The 17,372-nt window shown below is 51.6% G+C and overlaps 6 protein-coding genes across 6 annotated transcripts in view; 2 read left to right on the top strand and 4 right to left on the bottom strand.

Annotated features, from left to right (window-relative positions):
* Positions 1 to 890, bottom strand: part of EPUS_03649 (uncharacterized protein) — a gene marked incomplete at both ends in the record, with an annotated part of 1,261 nt that extends 371 nt beyond the window's left edge. The window contains one exon of the mRNA XM_007806496.1: positions 105 to 890. Coding sequence (XP_007804687.1) covers positions 105 to 890 — 786 coding nt within the window. The remainder of the gene's footprint in view (positions 1 to 104) is intronic.
* A 688-nt stretch (positions 891 to 1,578) lies between these two features.
* Positions 1,579 to 3,486, bottom strand: EPUS_03648 (uncharacterized protein; the record flags this gene model as incomplete). The annotated part of the gene is made up of 2 exons (XM_007806495.1): positions 1,579 to 2,777; positions 3,237 to 3,486. 2 exons carry the CDS (start codon positions 3,484 to 3,486, stop codon positions 1,579 to 1,581), a joined length of 1,449 nt encoding a protein of 482 aa, XP_007804686.1.
* A 749-nt stretch (positions 3,487 to 4,235) lies between these two features.
* On the bottom strand, positions 4,236 to 8,866 carry EPUS_03647 (Lysophospholipase; the record flags this gene model as incomplete). Its single annotated transcript, XM_007806494.1, has 2 exons — positions 4,236 to 8,514; positions 8,568 to 8,866. 2 exons carry the CDS (start codon positions 8,864 to 8,866, stop codon positions 4,236 to 4,238), a joined length of 4,578 nt encoding a protein of 1,525 aa, XP_007804685.1.
* Positions 8,867 to 9,307: 441 nt separating this feature from the next.
* On the top strand, positions 9,308 to 10,051 carry EPUS_03646 (uncharacterized protein; the record flags this gene model as incomplete). The annotated part of the gene is made up of 2 exons (XM_007806493.1): positions 9,308 to 9,343; positions 9,458 to 10,051. 2 exons carry the CDS (start codon positions 9,308 to 9,310, stop codon positions 10,049 to 10,051), a joined length of 630 nt encoding a protein of 209 aa, XP_007804684.1.
* A 668-nt stretch (positions 10,052 to 10,719) lies between these two features.
* EPUS_03645 (uncharacterized protein) lies at positions 10,720 to 12,900 on the top strand (the record flags this gene model as incomplete). Its single annotated transcript, XM_007806492.1, has 1 exon — positions 10,720 to 12,900. One exon carries the CDS (start codon positions 10,720 to 10,722, stop codon positions 12,898 to 12,900), a length of 2,181 nt encoding a protein of 726 aa, XP_007804683.1.
* Positions 12,901 to 13,608: 708 nt separating this feature from the next.
* On the bottom strand, positions 13,609 to 16,903 carry EPUS_03644 (uncharacterized protein; the record flags this gene model as incomplete). The annotated part of the gene is made up of 2 exons (XM_007806491.1): positions 13,609 to 14,304; positions 14,333 to 16,903. 2 exons carry the CDS (start codon positions 16,901 to 16,903, stop codon positions 13,609 to 13,611), a joined length of 3,267 nt encoding a protein of 1,088 aa, XP_007804682.1.
* Positions 16,904 to 17,372: the final 469 nt, after the last annotated feature.

Below are 17,372 nucleotides of genomic sequence, written 5' to 3'. Positions count from 1 at the left end.
GGCCGCGGCCGCCTTGACAGCGGCGGGATCGGCGAGCACCGCTCGATCCCTCGCTTTCAGCGATGCCAGGTTCTTCCTGTACTCCCGCTCCAGCTCGGCCTTACTCTCGCGTTGCAGCCGCGGCACCCAGATCCAGTCTCGACGAAGATGCGCACCAGGCGCGGCACGGTGGCCAGCGCGTTGAAGATGACGCGGTTCTGCCACTTCATGCCCTTGCTGCCGAACTCCCACGGCGCCATGCCCGCCACCACGCCCACGCCCTTGACTTCACCCTTGGGGAGAGCGTATGCGCAGGCGAGAGCGTACGGCCCGCCGCCAGACTGCCCAAACACATAGTACGCGCGCAGATTGAGATGGCGAGCCAGCTGGCGGAGATCCCCGGGCAAGTCGAGGATGCGCCGGTTGGGTTGAAATGAGGAGAGGCCGAAGCCCGGTCGGTCCATGCAGATGATCCGCACGTGTAGCCTGGCTGCCGTATCGTGCCACTCGACACCATCCGCCCGCGAGCCGACGTAGCCGTGTAAGAAGAAAGCCGGAATCCCATTGGGTGAGCCGTACTCGGCAAAGCCGAGCGTGCGGCCATCGGAGAGCGTGAAACTTTGGCTTAGCCGGCGAGAAGAAAGTGACTCGGGAGCTGTAAAGGACGGCTTGCTTCCAATCCTCCGGCGGAGGAGGAGGTCGCGTAAAGCTTGGTTTCTTTGTAGGCCCCATGCGCGGGATACGGCGAGTGGGAATGGAAGACGCGTTCGGTGATGAGATGGAGCTGTGCCTAGCCCGCGCGAGGTGGTTTTCTGGCTCCAAGAATGATTTATTCCCAGCTGAAGCCTGTTCAACAGCGGCCGGATGCACGGCCGGGGCACGGTCACCCTGCCATATCTGATGCTTGCCATCTGTGACCAAGCAGACGTGGCCTTCTGGTTGGAGGTGGTCATCAGCTGGGTGTAAAGCGGGTGGGTTAGGGCTAGGGCATCAGCAGTTGGGTTCGGGGGTATTGGGCAGAGCTGATCGGAGTTCTAAACGTGACCTTGGGAATGTTGTTTAGAACATAGACCTTCCCACCCGACAGCTCCGTCCCAGCAGTGACCATATCATGACCATATCATGACCATATCATGACCATCCTGTCCCATTGCATCCTGGGTTCGAGGTTGCAAGCAACATATTGCCCAATCTGGCCTGTGGCTGATGCTGAGCTAGGGGGTCGGTCCGGGTAGTCTAAGCCCACACTGGTTAGTCTCTGTGGCAGTATGATGCTGGGCTTTGAATTCTAGGGTCCTTTGCCCGAAGACGTCTCTGTAGTGGTGCGATGGACGTTCAACAGGGCATCTGATATCTCCAGTGTGATATCTCCAGTGTGCTTCTGCACTAATCAAGGAACCACTTGTAACTTGTTCGCATCACTCCAGCTCCTTGCTAGGAAATCTCTCCAGTATCCTGTATCCAGAATCCAGGGATAACAACGTGGAATTTGTTCGGCAAGCCTGGAGTGGCAATAATCTTACACTTACACCAGTCTCGGGCCTGCTCTAGCACATGCATATTGTGTATTCTATCCCTATCCTCTGCCCTCCTCAGTCCTCAGTCCTGTCCATGAACAAGTCTACCACCAATCCACACCCTCTTCACATTTCTGTCATCGCCATTCCAAACCCACTTGGCGACCTTCTCTTCCCAAAACTCCCAACCAAACAGATCAACAGCACTTGATTCACCCTTACCATTCCCATCAACTCTGCCCAGCCCAACCTCTTGAACATCCCAGAGCATTCCCTCCCGAAAAGCCCCCATTCGTCCCTCCATGCCCACCACCTTTGCCCCACCCACCGTTGCCAGATGTAGCCCCTCCGCCAAGCCAATATTGTATTTGGTATTCCCACCAGCATGATATGCCACCGTCCTCGAAACCAAATATGCCTGCCTCACCGCCTCCAGCACGCTCAAAGAAAACCCACCACTAACATCTGTCCCCAAACCAACGTCGATCCCCTCCTCCAACAGCGTCCTCACAGGGCAATACCCTGACCCCAACGCCGAATTACTAGCCGGACAATGCGCCACTTTGGCCTTCCTCTCCCTCACCAGTGCCCTTTCTTCCTTGCTCAGGTGCACAGCATGCGCCAAGATCGTCTTCTCGCCCAACAACCCGGCGTCGTCATACACTGCGGCGTAAGAATCCGAATCCGGGAACATCCTCCTCACCATCTCGATCTCCGAGGTAGTTTCCGAGATATGCGTTTGCACCATCAGGTGCTCCTGCTTCGCCAGCCTCGCCAGCGCAGTCAACGTAGAAAGCTGACAGCTCGGCGCAAACCTGGGCGTGAGTATTGGCTTGATCCTCTCCCCGCTCGGGTCTAGCGTTCTGCAGTGCTCGACGCAAGCCCTCGAGTTCGCCATGCTGACCTCCGTGCTCTCGTCGCGGTAGTACTCCGGGCATGTCCTCGCTTCGTCCATGCACACACGCCCAATCAGAGCGCGTTGACCAAGCTCGAGGGCGAGATCGGCCAATGCGTTCGTGGCTTCGACGTGGATGGTGGCGTAGTAGGCTGCGGTTGTTGTTCCGGATGCGAGGGTGCGCGAGATGACGCGGCGGTAGATCTGTTTGGCGCGGGTGAGGGGGTCGGTGGGGGCATTGTGCGTGGGATGACTGGTGTATAGGGGTGAGTTGGGATTGCCGAGGGATGATTCTAGGGGGAAGGTGTAGGTTTCTAGCCAGTCGAGGAGGGTGGATTGCCCGAAGATGCCGGTGTTGGGGTATTGAGGGGCGTGGATGTGGGTATCTGCTTGTGGGTTAGATAAGATGAGACTTCACTATTGAAGAAAAGTGTGAAAACTTGGTAGTGAAAGCGGGTTGATGTTTTGCTTTCCGTCTCATGAGATAAAGTAGGACAGCGAGGCGACGTGCACAGGACAAGGGAGAAAGGGTGTCGCAGAGATTTCGAGGATGGTCAAGCGCGTAGTCTTGCAGTCAGAATCCCTCCCTTTCCAAAGAGTGCGTCCGCGCTTCCCCTTTCCTCCTCTTCCTTCTCTTGGTCTTCAGCTCACAGCCTTTATTTAATGCCTCCAAGGACTTCGCCCTCTTACAGCTCCAGCCCACGACTCAAATTCCCTGCTCGCATCCACACCCAGCAGCGCCCTCTCCCAGGCCCCTACCAAAACACAACTCGAGACACCGCATCGAAACATCCCAGATGCACAATCGAATGCAGAAACCTGGAGAAAAGAAAAGACAGACTCACCAACAAACCCCGGAAACCAGAACCCATTCCCCTCTCCCTCCCCCAAAGTCCTCACCCCAACCTCCTCTCCCACCCCGAACACCGCCCTCGCCTCCTCCGCCGACCTAACGCTCCAATCACACTTCTCAATAACACCCCCGGCGGAAACCAGCACGGCCCCATCTCGAATCTCGAGCCCTGCCTCCGGTCCAGCATGGGGCGCGGAGATGAAAGTGCCTAGATAGACCGTCCGAGGCACAGAGGAAGCCATGCCATCCGATAAGGAAGCGCGCATGCCCGGTTCGCGCCGCCCAAGTGAATCCAAAATCGAGCGAGGGTCGGTAGAATGCCGAGTGCGCAGTCCTCAGGGTAATCCCAAAGAGACTTCAGATTGAGACGCCAGAAAAAAATATTCCGCGCGGATTCCCGAGCGGAGGGCGAGTGACATCGATGGGAAAAGAGATGGAATTCACGGGTGGATAAAACCCCCTGATCCCAGTGAGGTTCAGGGTGTGAAAAAGTAGTTATTAGGAAGAAATCTTTCCTCTGCAAGGAGATCTCGATTTTTTCGGTTATTTGTTTGATGGTGGTGTAAGTATCCAGGATCTTATCAATGGATGGAATACGGGGTTCCTAAGGTTCCTAAGTACCCAAGCTCAGCGCATTTCGGAGGAGGCCGATCACACTTCATCCTCGTTTCTCTCCTCCCCGCTGCTCTCCGTGCATAGAAGATTGAGTACGTGACGTGAGCTATTGGAGCTGTTCAAGGGTCAATGGGAAAGGGCAATATCAACGTGATGCTTTACGTGAAGCTTTACGTGAGGTATTCGGGCAGCTATGTATCAGGGTTACATCTTGCCAATCTCACACAGGTCTTCTAAACAGCTGGTCTAAGGATACCTACTTCCAGAGTCTTCGATGTACAGCAGCACGATGTCTCCATACAGCTAAGGTCGCAAGGACACAGTGCCCACATCGCGTTCCCACAGAACAATGCAGAGAAGGCTTCAATAACATGCTTCAAATGCTTGCTCTCCTGGGCGCCATTGTCCTTCTCAACCCCTTCTCCTCCTCCGACTCATCCCAATCTCCAACCACACCTTTGAGATCACCCTTCTCCCTTACTTTAGCTAGAAACTCCTTGCCATATGCATAACCCAGCTCATATATCTCATCGAATTTGGCAAACTCCAGAGTACCATATGCATCGATTGGAGGTCTCATGTACAGACAGCCCGGCGTGGTCTTTGCTCTCTCAAGTGCATCATGACTGCTGACATATGCCAGCCGGGCCTGGATCTCAGAGAGAGTGGGTGGATTAGGATACGGAGAGAATGGATTCCAGCGGTTCAAGAGAGCCCAGAAGCCGGAAAGGGAGTCGCCAAATTGCTGAGGCGTATTGTCGTCAACGCTGCCAACGTCGATGGCAAAGACGACATCCGCCCCCAGAGATTTCATGTGGGCGACTGTCAGATTATCCACGTAGCCGCCATCCAAAAGCATGCTGCCTTCGTCACAGAGAGGTGGAATCAAGCCTGCAAGAGACATACTAGCCCGAACGTAACGCCAAACGTAACCCGAAGTGTGGATCTCTGACCTTGATTTGCTGATGTTGGTGGTGTTACAGTAGAACTCCAACCAAAAGTCTTCTATCTGAGAATTGCCAAACGTCTTGAAGATGCCTCGGTTGAACTCATGTCCAGTGGTGTAAGAGGCGGAAGGATATGTGAGGTCCAGCGCAAAACGCCACATGCTCCCCATCCGGCCGGCAAATTTCTTTGCTCGGCCATACATGGGAAGGACGTCTGCATCTCGAGCATAAAGAGCTCCGATGAACGCACCGATGGAGGTCCCACCAACGATGTCAATAGGTATACCAGCTTCTTCAAGGGCACGAATGATACCCACTTGCGAAATGCCGCGTGCTCCACCACCACCAAGCACGAGCCCAACTGATTTCCCACACAGTCGTCGTGCAAGGCGGTAGAAGTCGCCTTTGTAAGGAGTTTCAGCCGAGTAGGAAGGAGTTTGGCGGACACGCCGAGATGTATATTTCTGAATTTCTGCTTGTATGACTTGGACTCGCTGCTTGATCGCAGATCCAAGACGTCTTGTCTGCGGGTGAGGTGTTGTCTCCGGAGTGGTTCGGAACGCCATCTGTATGTGGTGATGGCCTCCATTGATCCACACTCGATTCTTGAGCCATTTCCGAGTTCGCCCAGGAGGAGAATATCGTTCAGCGTGCAACAACACAAGCTCTTTCCGGGCCGTGGTCTTCATGCCAAGCAAGAATCTCTCGTACTCACCAACGTTTGGGGAGCCTTCTGCAAGTCCAACAAGAAGGATGCAGTCGGCTTGCGTGATACAGGTCTGTGTCCAAGGTGCATTGACATTGGTGTCCGCAATGTATAGTACCATACCGAACTTCTCTTCTAGATCTGCAAGATATTGGGAGAGTTTCAGCCTTCCCATTCGACTAAACGCATGTCTTCCAAGGACATTCAATATAGCTGCTTGGTTGAGCGAGGTGACTCCGTTGGAAATGCCAATTTGAGTGAAAGCAGTCAGAAGACGATTTCCGAACTCAACTACTGGAACTCCAGCGGTCACAGGCAGTATAGCCACGGTTCGCAAATTGACCGAGGAGCTGAAATTGCTGGTCCCTGTAAAACTAGAATTGTGCGAGCCTGTTTCGGAGAGTGGATCATCGATGAGTGCCCGCATTCGCTGGGCAATCAGCTTGGTAATTTGGATGGTAATTCCAGGATGTTCTTGTGCAAGACTGTTGAATAGCGACCGAGGAAACTTTGCAAGCTCGGTATCTCGGATGGCGTGCAGGGTCGCGGCTCTAGGCGACTCTGTCATGACCTCGAGCTCGCCAATACTTTCTCCTTGTCCAAATTCATCAACGACTCTCATACTACCATCTTCCTTTTCGAGTACGGAACGCAGTCGACCGTTGAGCACGATGTAGATAGCATCGCTATCATCTCCCTGGTGATGGATAACTTGTCCAGCATTGACCTGCACCCACTCCAGCGCAAAGTCTATGTGGAGTAGCAAGCGAGGCAACAGGCTTGTCAATCTTTTTGCCATCGTCAATAGCACAACAGGGTACCTATCGGCGAATCTCTCCAGAGATGCTCTGGGCAAAAACCCAACATAAACATCTGTCTTAGCAGTAACATCTGTGAACGACCTGTACGACGAGATTGTACCGATGTAACCAGCTATGCCACCTGGCTTTATCAAGAAGAGGGATTTTCGACCTTGGTGCCTTCGCCCATCTCTTGACTTGCCACGTACAGAAGAGTTACGTGATGAGTTAGTTATGGTCTTACGCAGCGTAGGAAACGCGTCTTCTGAGGAATGGCTTTGACGTGTTGTGTTGGGGAATCCGGTTCTGTCATGGCTTGATCTGTCCTCCTTTTCATCGACTGGTACGCTCACATCAAGAAATCCATCGATGACATAGTATACGCCAGGATTACGCTCACCCTGCTCCACGAGCACTGATCCTTGAGGGAAGAACACAATCTCCACATCGTCGATCAATTCATCATTCAGATTTCGATCGTGCATGGTGCCTGCTAGACTAGTGCCTGAGTTGGATATTGCCGATTCTGACTCCGCATCCGCAGAGGTCTCGTACGCATCCATGAAACCAAAGGCATTGTTGAAGACGGCTGTTTGCCGCCTTGAGTCATATGAAATCAGGCGTGGCGACTGCTCCACAGATGAGTTACCCTTCGGTAAAGCGTCCAGAGCATTCATTGTGAGGCCTAAAGATTTGATCATGCAACCAAGCACAGATTCTCTGAGGATGCTATCTTCGTCCACAGATTGCTGGCGGTGCAATAATCCATTTTGAGGGCCGGGTCGAAAAAGTGGCTGCTCCTGTTCGATAAGCGGGCTGCCAAGTGGCGTTAGTGGGTGGATAGATGGCGCATATGGTGTTCGCGGACTGTGAACTTGGTCAGAGCGATGCCCTCGTCTTGAGATTTGCATATTGGATATCAAATCCCCTGGACTGACATGTCGCTCTCCCTCGAGCTGATGGTTCAACGTTGACACAGACAAAGAACTGGACCTTGTTGCAGCGAGTTTTGAAGACAACAGGGCTTCCTTTCTCATGGTAGAAGATGAACGTCTTCTATTGCTAACTGGGTTATGCAAAGCAATTCCTTTCATACTCTCCTCATGACCAATGCGATCCCTCTCTTTCTTGAATTTGTCCTTTAAACGATTAAGAGCATCGCCTCGAAGATGATTGGGAAGATCATAGCTGGTATACTTATTCATCATCTGTTCCATATGTAGAACCTCTGTCGTAAGACCAAGATAACCATGCGCAGTGGACAATGTCACACGCTGTAGCCGTGTCAGAATCACTTGAACAACATGAGCTGTTGCCTTCGGATATGTCCTAGTAAGTCTTCGAAACGCACTTGCCGGGATAATAGCTATGGTGGTATCAACCATAGCTCTGGCCACAATATCGGGATGCGCTGATTTGGTCTTGCCACCTCTACCGCGCATAGAAGAACGTTTCGATTGATGCGCTTCTTGTTCTGAGGTGGGCGTCATAGAGTCGAGTGTTAGAGGAGGCACGCTAGGAAGCTGTTCTTTGGTATCACCACCTCTAGTCGGAGGTCGTCCGTCCGCTGGCCATCCTTTTCGAGGGCTCGGAGGAAATTCCACAGGGCTCATGACCGCCGAATCTGGAGTACGCTGATTTTGACCAAAGCTTGAACCGCTGGAATGTTGGTCTTCTGTTCGAAGTTTGACATCTTCCGTGAATAGAGACAGAATCGAAAAGAGGGAGGACATAGATGCACCATTTTTCACTTCCGTCAAGAGCTGGTAACGTAGATTGCCTTGCAAGTGTTGATCCTCTTCATCGCCAAATAAGCCTCCACTGTGCTCTTCATTTTTGCTGCGATGCCTTCCCTGCAGAGACTTGACAAAAATCTGCACCAGACCATCAACAACAAGACAGAACCCCTTCTCTTCTTCCAGCAATAGCGTCTCTCCCGCAATCAATTTTCTCGTTTGCATCGTTCGAGTAAGCTCATGAAAGACTGGCCGTTCCAGATAGCCAAAGACTTTGAAAGCTTCCAAGAACTCGTCCAGATAATTGGCCAACCCTGGCTTCGAGTCTCCCTCCTGCGAATCTGGAAAGAGATCGATCTGGGCTTCCTTCCGCTGTGGCTCGGGAGGAAGTCTGGTGTACATGTTGAGGAACCGATAGCGTACAAACCAGCTGACGGTCGATACGATTGCGAGGACAATCAGGAGACTTGGAACACGATCAGAATGCACATGTCAGTCACCTGGTCTGGAGATACATACAGAGTAGTGGCATTCATCGTGAAGGTCAGAGTGGTAGAGAACAATGTGAACAGCCATGTCGGAAGTGTTATGGTGGTAAATGTGATCAGCCAGACTAGAATTCCGGGTATGATTCTCAACACGAAGAGCACGAATCTACAAAACGCACCCCACATGTTGGGCTTCGCATTACCGTGATCGACTTGGGCAGATAGAGACTGCTCCGCAGTCAAAGTGGCATAATGGGCGAGCGAGCTGGGATTACTGCTCGATAGCGTAGAGGCAAGGGTCATGGCGGGGAGATCCACAGCGGACGACATCGTGAGTCTATTGACCCATTCGAGGTGTCTGGATGCAGCCTGTAGATCAACATGACGAATACTAAGCCTTGATGTATTGCACGTGTTATGGAGCTGGAGTGCTGTGGAAGGCTCGGAATGAAACAATCTTTGGAACCATGGGAGAAGTTGCGCCGGGAGCAACCGCTGGTGCACAGTTGTAGGCTTGTAGCAGCTGTGCAGTTGCCCTCGGTCGGCCACCGTCATATTCACTGTTATTCCTCCACTCAGGCTACAGCATTTCAGCACCATCAAAGCAGCACATAAACTCAATCACAGCAGATGATCTATTCTGCCGCCCTCTGTCGTCTCACTGTTATCGTGGCCTCCGTTCCGTAGTTGCCATCCCTGTCCTCAGTATCCGCTCCATCGCACCCTCAGTTTGGCCTAGTCATTGGCACTCCATCGAGATTGACAGACAGCATGTCAGGGCTTGACAAGGCTCTCTTCAATCTAAAGGTAAGCAGGCAAAGGTTGAATTGACACACTCCAGTGTTTTGGAAGCACGATCTACAATCAAATCTTATTGCGCTCCTATTTCTACAGACCCACTAATACCCTCTATCTCAACAGTTCACGTCGAAACAGCTCAATAGACAAGCCGCAAAAGCCGATAAAGACGCTCGAGCCGAACAAGCTAAACTGAAGAAGGCTCTTACCCAGACTCCTCCCCAACCACAAATTGCCCGCCTCTATGCCACATCGTCAATTCGCAACTCGAAACAGAGGGTTGACCTTCTCACACTCGCCGCACGAATCGATGCCGTTGCAGCACGGGTCCAGACAGCCATCACTATGCGAACCGTCACACAGTCAATGGCGCAGACAGTCAAGGGGATGGATGTGGCGCTGAAGAGCATGGACTTGGAAAAGATAGGTGCGGTGATGGAGAAGTTTGAGTCACAATTTGAGGATCTGGATGTCGTAGGTGGCTATTACGAGGGTGTGGCGGGTGGCGTAGAAAGCCAACAGGTGGGTGTGGAAGGCCATGGCGAGGTAGATGCTCTGATGAGTCGTGTCGCGGACGAAGCTGGTGTAGAGTTAAGTCAAGGCTTGGAGCAGGGTCAGGTACCGAATGAAGAACTTAGCAACAAAGAAGGAAAGCAAAAAGAGCAAGCAGCACTCGAAGAAGGATTAGGCGATCGGCTGAGGGCATTGAGGAATTGAATCGTCTTGTGCTTGTCACCACAGGGGTACATGGTGAATGGCGTTCGGACTGGGCTGTACGGTTTGAGCGAGAATAAGACAGAATGCTTTAGGTGGTTTGACATAAGACGACAGCAAGAGTCATGAGTCCCGTGAAGAACTATAGGGACACACTTGGCATTCTACCCATCAGTCACCGTGGAGCTGGTCTTGATGCTGGTGTCCACATCGCGTGCACGATTTGGAACTCATTCGATGATTCTGTTTGCCTTGTCTGTAACATGGAAGACGAATGAACAATCGATACATGGCACCTGTTTCCGTGGATAGATCCTGCCTAAGCACAGAAAACCCCCATCCCAGCTGGAGAAACGACTGTCCGTTGCCAACATCATTCATGCCTTTCAAACAGTATCAAGTGACCTGCTCCGGAGTACTCTCAGGTAACCTTGACCTGATAACATAGTCGGCAATCTCAATGCGAATCTGTAAGTATCTACAGGTCCCACGCAAATGAAAAGGTCAATTTCTCCAGCGTGTTGCCTCCCTAAGAGCATAGGAATTGAGCTCTCTGGGTATCATTCGCGCCATGCTTCCTTGCAATCAAGAATCTACCTATCTCTATTGTTATCCTGCATGGCGTTGCTACTTTCTTGGGTGCCTCTGATCCTAAGCGTTCAAATACCACAATGGGAATTCCCAGATTGATCCAAACCCTACAGCCCTTTGCCGAAAGAGCCATCATAGGCAACAACAATCCAGAAACCCAGCTAACCAGCAACGACACCACTTCAATACACCCTAGAGTGAGGTTGGTAGTCATAGACGGCCCTTCTCTAGTCTATCATGTTTATCATCGTCTCCTTTCACTCAAAGCCGGTCAACAAGAAAAAGAAAATGCAAAACCAGACAACACACCTCGACATATTGAACTGTCTACTAGACATCCACTCCTATTCCAGCCTAGCTATTCAGAAATAATCCAGTCAGTCCTAGCTTTCATAAACCATCTCACTGATCAACATGGCATCGAGGTCCAAAAGATCTACTTCGATGGTGCTCTTCCAGCCTCCAAGAGTGACGTTAGGCTAGCAAGGCTGGAAGATGGCAGAAAGAAGTTACAAGAGTTCAGGCAACTTCAATCCCATTTAGGTTCCCAGAGTCGTTTTGTACACCGTCCAATTGAAACCACTTCTTCCATTTTCTCAAGCATCTCCAAAAATGACACCCAGACTGTGAAGAGGAGTTCAGATGGGGTCCAGCAGCAGTTGAATCCGGAAGCCCTCTTCCACTATGCAAGTCCTTTACCGCCGAGTTTCAAAGCGATGCCAACACCGCCGTTTATGGTTGCAGCTGTGATTGATCATCTTCGATCTCAGCTGGACTTACAACCAGCAACAAGTTTCTCATCTAACCCACAACCCTTACCGTCGCGCTCAGCCCTCATACAACTCGTACCAGCCGAGGCAGACGCCTATTGTGCTGCTTATGCCAGAAAGAAGGGGGCAGCGATCTTGACATCGGACTCTGACCTGCTAGCCTACGACTTGGGCAGGGAGGGCTCCGTAATCCTCTTAGACTCGATACGGCTTTCCACGCTGTCTGAAGAAGAAAATGCTAAGCAGGTATTGCTCGGCACTAGATACCATGGCCCTTCTCTCACCTCAGCCCTTGGCATATCCTGTACTCTACAGCGCTTCTGCTTTCGTCGACTCCTCGACCCGACCATCAGCACGTCCGAGCTCAAATCACGGTGTCGTAAACCTTTGAATTCGCGATTAGGAGCAGGCATGGAAGAAAAGTGGAGACGATTCATACAGCAGTATTCCACGGATGACGTTGATTGTCAGCAGGAGGAAGAAGCATATGATCTTGCAAGGTACAGTCACAAAATCCCACCGACCCAATTACAAGGCCTTGATCCAAGGATAGCCGAGCTAGTCACACAACTGCAGCATCCGAGGCCGTGCTCCAGTGTCTCGGGCACAGAAGACAAGGGACCTAATAATGAGGAAACGACCGGAGACGAAGACGGAGAATATGACGTCCACATGTACCTCCCTCTCCTTATTGAAGACACATCCCGAGACTCCGCCTGGAGTTATGGAAGTTCTGTACGGCATCTGGCATACACAATCCTTCTATATCATACGCCTATCCTTCCTCCTTACATTGCAGCTGCAAAGCGACGACGTGCAAGAAGAATCAAAGAGTATCAACGGCGAGGCTCCAGAATCGTAGGTCTACCCCTCGATCCAGACTTAAACGCTGCTTCCAACGAAATAGAGCCTCAGGTCGAAAAACTACTCCAATCCATCCGCTCGCATGAACAACATTTCGCCTCCCAATCCGAAACCACCATTGAAACCACGCTTATAGCTTCGCCGTCTCGTTTCTGGAAATCCTTTGCCCTCCACCTCGTATCCGAGCAACGCCTTCTCAGCGCCAAACCACCACCCAACAACAACTGGGCAGAGAGTTATCTCACACCTCAGCATATGCCCTATCTCCCTTCCTCATGGGACGATGTGCACAACCAAGCAAGCGTGGAGGCGGTACTCTACAACCTCAGAATTCTGAAGCAGATTGCGAGTTTTGCTATCAGGTATGACAGTTCGAGAACCAACGAAGACGAAAGCAGGGATAAAAATGGAGTGACGGAGCGGGTGAGAGCGCTGATCGATGTCTTGGCAAGTCTGCCGCCAATCGAGCAGCTCATGGACCCCGAGCAGGTGGCCATGGCCCCGCCGAAGCCAGAGGGGCAGGCGAGAGCAACACACCAGCGACCAAGACATGATGGACGCAAGGATGCAGCCGCAAGGGAATGGCACAGCCAACCACGCGCAGTCCCCATGCAGAGTTTTAAGTGACCCGTCGCAGACCTCGTCAGATCGCACGAAGAGACAAAAGACAAATGGCCGGAGCAAGCATGGGAGGGCTGCCGCCGCCGGGAAACGAAGCGTCACCATCGGGAACGGGTTCGCCGCCTTGGAGATGGACGAGTGAAGACACTCGCTTGTGCTCAATCGGCCATCATCACGTATCTCATACCGTGCTGACGATCACCATCTGGAGGTGATCAGGTAGGAGAGAGCCTTGGGGTGGTGTGTACGTAACTGGACTATGTAAAATGAAGAAGGATTGACACGCCTCCCTTACGCGGCACGTCCTCTCATTCGGCGTTTGCTCGAGATTGGAATCGCAGTCTCATTGCACACGTCTCAGCCGTTGAGACGCTGCTGTTGGGGATTTTTTCTCCTCTTTCCTCTTCCAATGACACCATCTCCTTCCTTCCCCCCCGGTTCTCAACTTTGTTCTTCTTGATGAAGAGAGATACCTTCAAAGCTGAAGGGCTCATTCTTCACATACAGAAGGGAAGGAGAAAGCATTACTAACTAACTTAGCATGCTGAGAAGACAGATGCAGAGACCCTTTCGAGGAGCTGGGGTGAGATGATTCTGATTTCCTCCGAAGTGTGTAATTTGATTGGCTTTTTTTTGGATTTTGATATCATCTACCCTCATCGCATGGCATTACATGATGGAATGTACTCACAAGTCCAGTCACACAGCCCTCCATCATCTCGACCTCCTCTCCCTGTTAGCAGATCTCCTCATATACTGCCCGTATTTCGCCAATACAGCATCTCTCGCCTCATCGCCTACCATCACGGCTTTCGCGGACCTCTCATCCAAGACCTGCCCCGTATCCCTCCTCACCATCACATTGCTCCTCCCCCGACCTCCCTTATTAAAAACCGGTCCGCTCAAATCCTGCCCATTATTGCTCCCATCGTCAACAATGATCCCCCATTCCGCCACCTCCCCGCCAGGCTCACTACTGTCGAATTTGTCCTCACCCAAAATCCCCTGATTACCCCTTATATACAGAGTCGCATACCTCGCCCCATCAGTCCCACCAATAAGCACCGCCTCATTCAACGTCACGAGCGTGGTATTGGAGCTGTACGGCACCACATCCGCCACGCTCTCGACATCAAATGGGATGGCGACCTCGACTGGATCTTGCGACGCGACGACGATTGCGGTGGTAGGGTCATAAAACTGTGGATTAGTGTCACTTCCACTCCCGTTGTGGAACTCAATGCGGTATGAGACAGGCGGGTACTGCGCCCAGTCGAAGTAGAAAGATGTCACTCGGCTGCCCTCCCCTCCGACGGGTAATTCGACAGTACACGGAAGCCTCAACGTCAGCACTAGCGGGCTGCCAGGTCGTGCTCGCTGCGCCGTCAACAGCGCTGATGGCGATTTGGCCTGGGACGACGGGGTCAGTAGACCATACGGGTTGACATTGGGCAAGGTTTCCAGGAATGGTTTTGATATCTGCTGGCTGTCGGTTGGGGATTGATATCGAACCGTTCGGGGGTAGGGAGAGCATGGGCGAGGTAGCGTTGTTGTCTGAGCCGATGATGACGGGAATGGGTGAATCAGCGAAGGTGGCGTTTGCGGTTTCTAGCGGGGTTGATAGGCGGGTCAGGGTTGTGCCTGTGTGATTGCTGTGTGCTTCAATCGGCCAACCTTGCCAGTAGAAGGTGCGATAGCGGATCTGGGGGATTTGTGGGGGTAAGGTAGGATCAATGTGCAGGTAGCCATCTGGGATGAGGCGGAGCCCGAGATAGCCGAAGAGGACAACTTGATTGGCACCGCCATGGCCGGTCAGGAAAGGGAAAGCGGGGTGGAAACCGCCGTTGATTTCGAAGTTGTCAAGGAGTTGTTCGGAGAACTGGAACCAGGGGGCTCGAACGTAGGGTCTCTCAGAGTATTGTTGGTAGGTGTAGGCGGAGCAGCCGGACGGGGAAACTTCACTAGCGACAATGGCGAAAATGGCATAAGTCATGCCGGGGCCGTCTTGGGATTGTTTCGCAGCGTAGTAGTCGAGGTCGTCCAGACTGTTCTCCTGAGTGTAGTTCATTCCTTTGTAGCTTAGTGGATAGGTTACTAGGACGACATCGGCTTGTTTGACGTTGATAGAGCCATTCATGCCGGTGTATTCAAGGATAATTCCTGCATTCTCGTTACGGTCGATGAGGACGTTCTCAGCTTGCTCGTTCCAGGTGACGTTCGGTTCGATCCCGAATTTGGAGCGGAACATGTTTGCCGTCGTTAGAGTGTCTGCTATAAGTGGCATGGTGAACCCACCGTTATCGACACCGTTTGCGAATTCATCTGGATCGGTCATATTCTTCAACTCGTACCGACCATCTGCATTCTCCTCCAGAACTTCCGACAAGAAGGTAGCCATTGAGTCATAGATTGGAAATAGTTCTTGCTGAAAAAATTCTGTATCCCCAGTAACAACCCAGTAATTCTCGAACTCCAATGCAATATCACCATTGAGATGGTATTCGTAGTCGAAACATGGTCCAGCTGCTGTGCAATTGCCATATCTGCCGCTAATCCATGGATATGCTGCAGCGTTGTCAGAGAATGTTGTGTCGTTCTTGGATGATTGATACGCCGTCGATGGATTATCCAGCGCTTGTGAATATGTATAGACTCGATATTCCGCGATACCTTTAGCTGCTTGCGGAAATGCAGCGACAAGACCTGGTTGCATCCATATTTCTGCATCCCAAAAGATCCATCCAGCATATGCATCTGAGGCAAGACCACCAACGGCAATACTGTGCTGGTTTACCAACGTGTTGTTGTTGATAGCTGCCAAGGCATTGACCCCTACCGTATTCTGAAGTATGTAAAAGGGGTTGACGACCGCTACGATTGCTGACTCGATAATGTACTCGTCGTCTGGCAGAGAGCCATCGTCAAGGTTGTAGCTGTCCACAGAATCTTCACGGAAAATGGCTGCCCATTCGTCGACATGACTCTGCAACACAGCATCAAATCCAGCCTCCATTGCAGACATTGCGGCTTCCACAGCTGTGGAGTTTGCATCCTCAAAAGCATCTGTCGAGGCGATACCGACGAATTTGGTGAATGTCGCTGTTTGGCCGGCAACCAAGGCCACGTCAAACGCCTGAGCAATGGACGATTCGTTATTGCCAATATATGGTCTGCTCATGACGTCCCAAGCAGAAACAGAGGATTCTGCCCCTCCAAGTGTCATGCCAGCGTAAACATAACCTGTAACATTATTGAGGCCGCTTGGGTGTACTGCCGAGTATACCATGTTCTCGGTCTTGCCTTTCTCGGCGAATTCGGTTCTTACTGCGCAGTCTCCATTCAAAACATTCACGACAGTGGCGTTTGAGTTGGTTGATGATGTGACTTGCATTTGTACCATTGCTTGATTGACATAGAGTTTGTGAATGATCATTTGAAAGGAGATGTCGAATGAAACATCTTCACTATGGTTCCAAGTGAATGCCCAATTCATAATGCCTTGTTTGTAGTCCATCATGGATGAGAAGCCTGAAATAGTACTGATGCTGGTAGATGCATCAAGGTAGGTATCATCACCAAGATCAAGAACGATTCCTGCCCAATGTGGTATGCCACTGATGACGCTCTCTCCGCCATATTGATACAGCCATTCAAAGTTGGTGCCGTTGGTTCGCTCTTGCGAGTTCCAAAATCCTCCGATGGTGGCAAATGTCTGTCTTCGCGAAAAGAGTGGCCAGCCTCCAATGTTGTCCCCATCCACTGGTATGTCAACCTCGAAGAAAGGGCCTAACGCAGCTACGGTGGAGCCAATGTACCCATTTGCTAAAGCGATGCGATCCTGGTAGTGACCTTGATCCAAATTGGTGGTCTCGAGCTGCCAGTCTGCGTTATTCCAGGACACGTTGGCGAAGCGGGTAGGATAAACGGATCTGACATCTTGGGCAAAAACAAAAGTGAGATAGGAAAGTGACAGGATGAAACACGATCCAGAGGTTTGTGAGACACGCATCTTGTCTAGCGCAGCTTTTTCTTCGATCCTTGCATGAAAAACACAGTGAATGTACGATAGGAGCGAAAGTTGGAGGTGCTAATGGAAGTCGAAGAACAAAGCATCAGAGGCGCAAGGGTGGATGAAAGAACCTTATACGGGAGAGACTTTGGATGTCATTGTGACCACCATCATTGCTTTTAGCTTGCAGCAAAAGAGCTTTTCCGGTTGGATTTCCAGGGTAGCATCTGGATATCTTGCGCAACGTCACTGTTGCCACTGCCGGGGGGATGAGGCTTGGAAACAGTAATGTTAAGATGTATCTCACCGCCCTGCATGGGACAGGCTGTCCCAGTATTCTTGTCATCCGGCAGCGGTACCTGGGACTGTTGCCCCCGGGTTGTGTTCCTTAGCGAAGCCATCCTAACCGGACATGGTAAAAAGGCCGGCAGCCACATGGGCTTGGATTAAGCGTTGGTAAGCGAGAAAT

Source organism: Endocarpon pusillum, assembly GCF_000464535.1.
Source record: "Endocarpon pusillum Z07020 unplaced genomic scaffold scaffold5524, whole genome shotgun sequence".
NCBI lineage: Eukaryota > Fungi > Ascomycota > Eurotiomycetes > Verrucariales > Verrucariaceae > Endocarpon > Endocarpon pusillum.
This window is presented reverse-complemented; position numbering and strand designations above follow the sequence as displayed.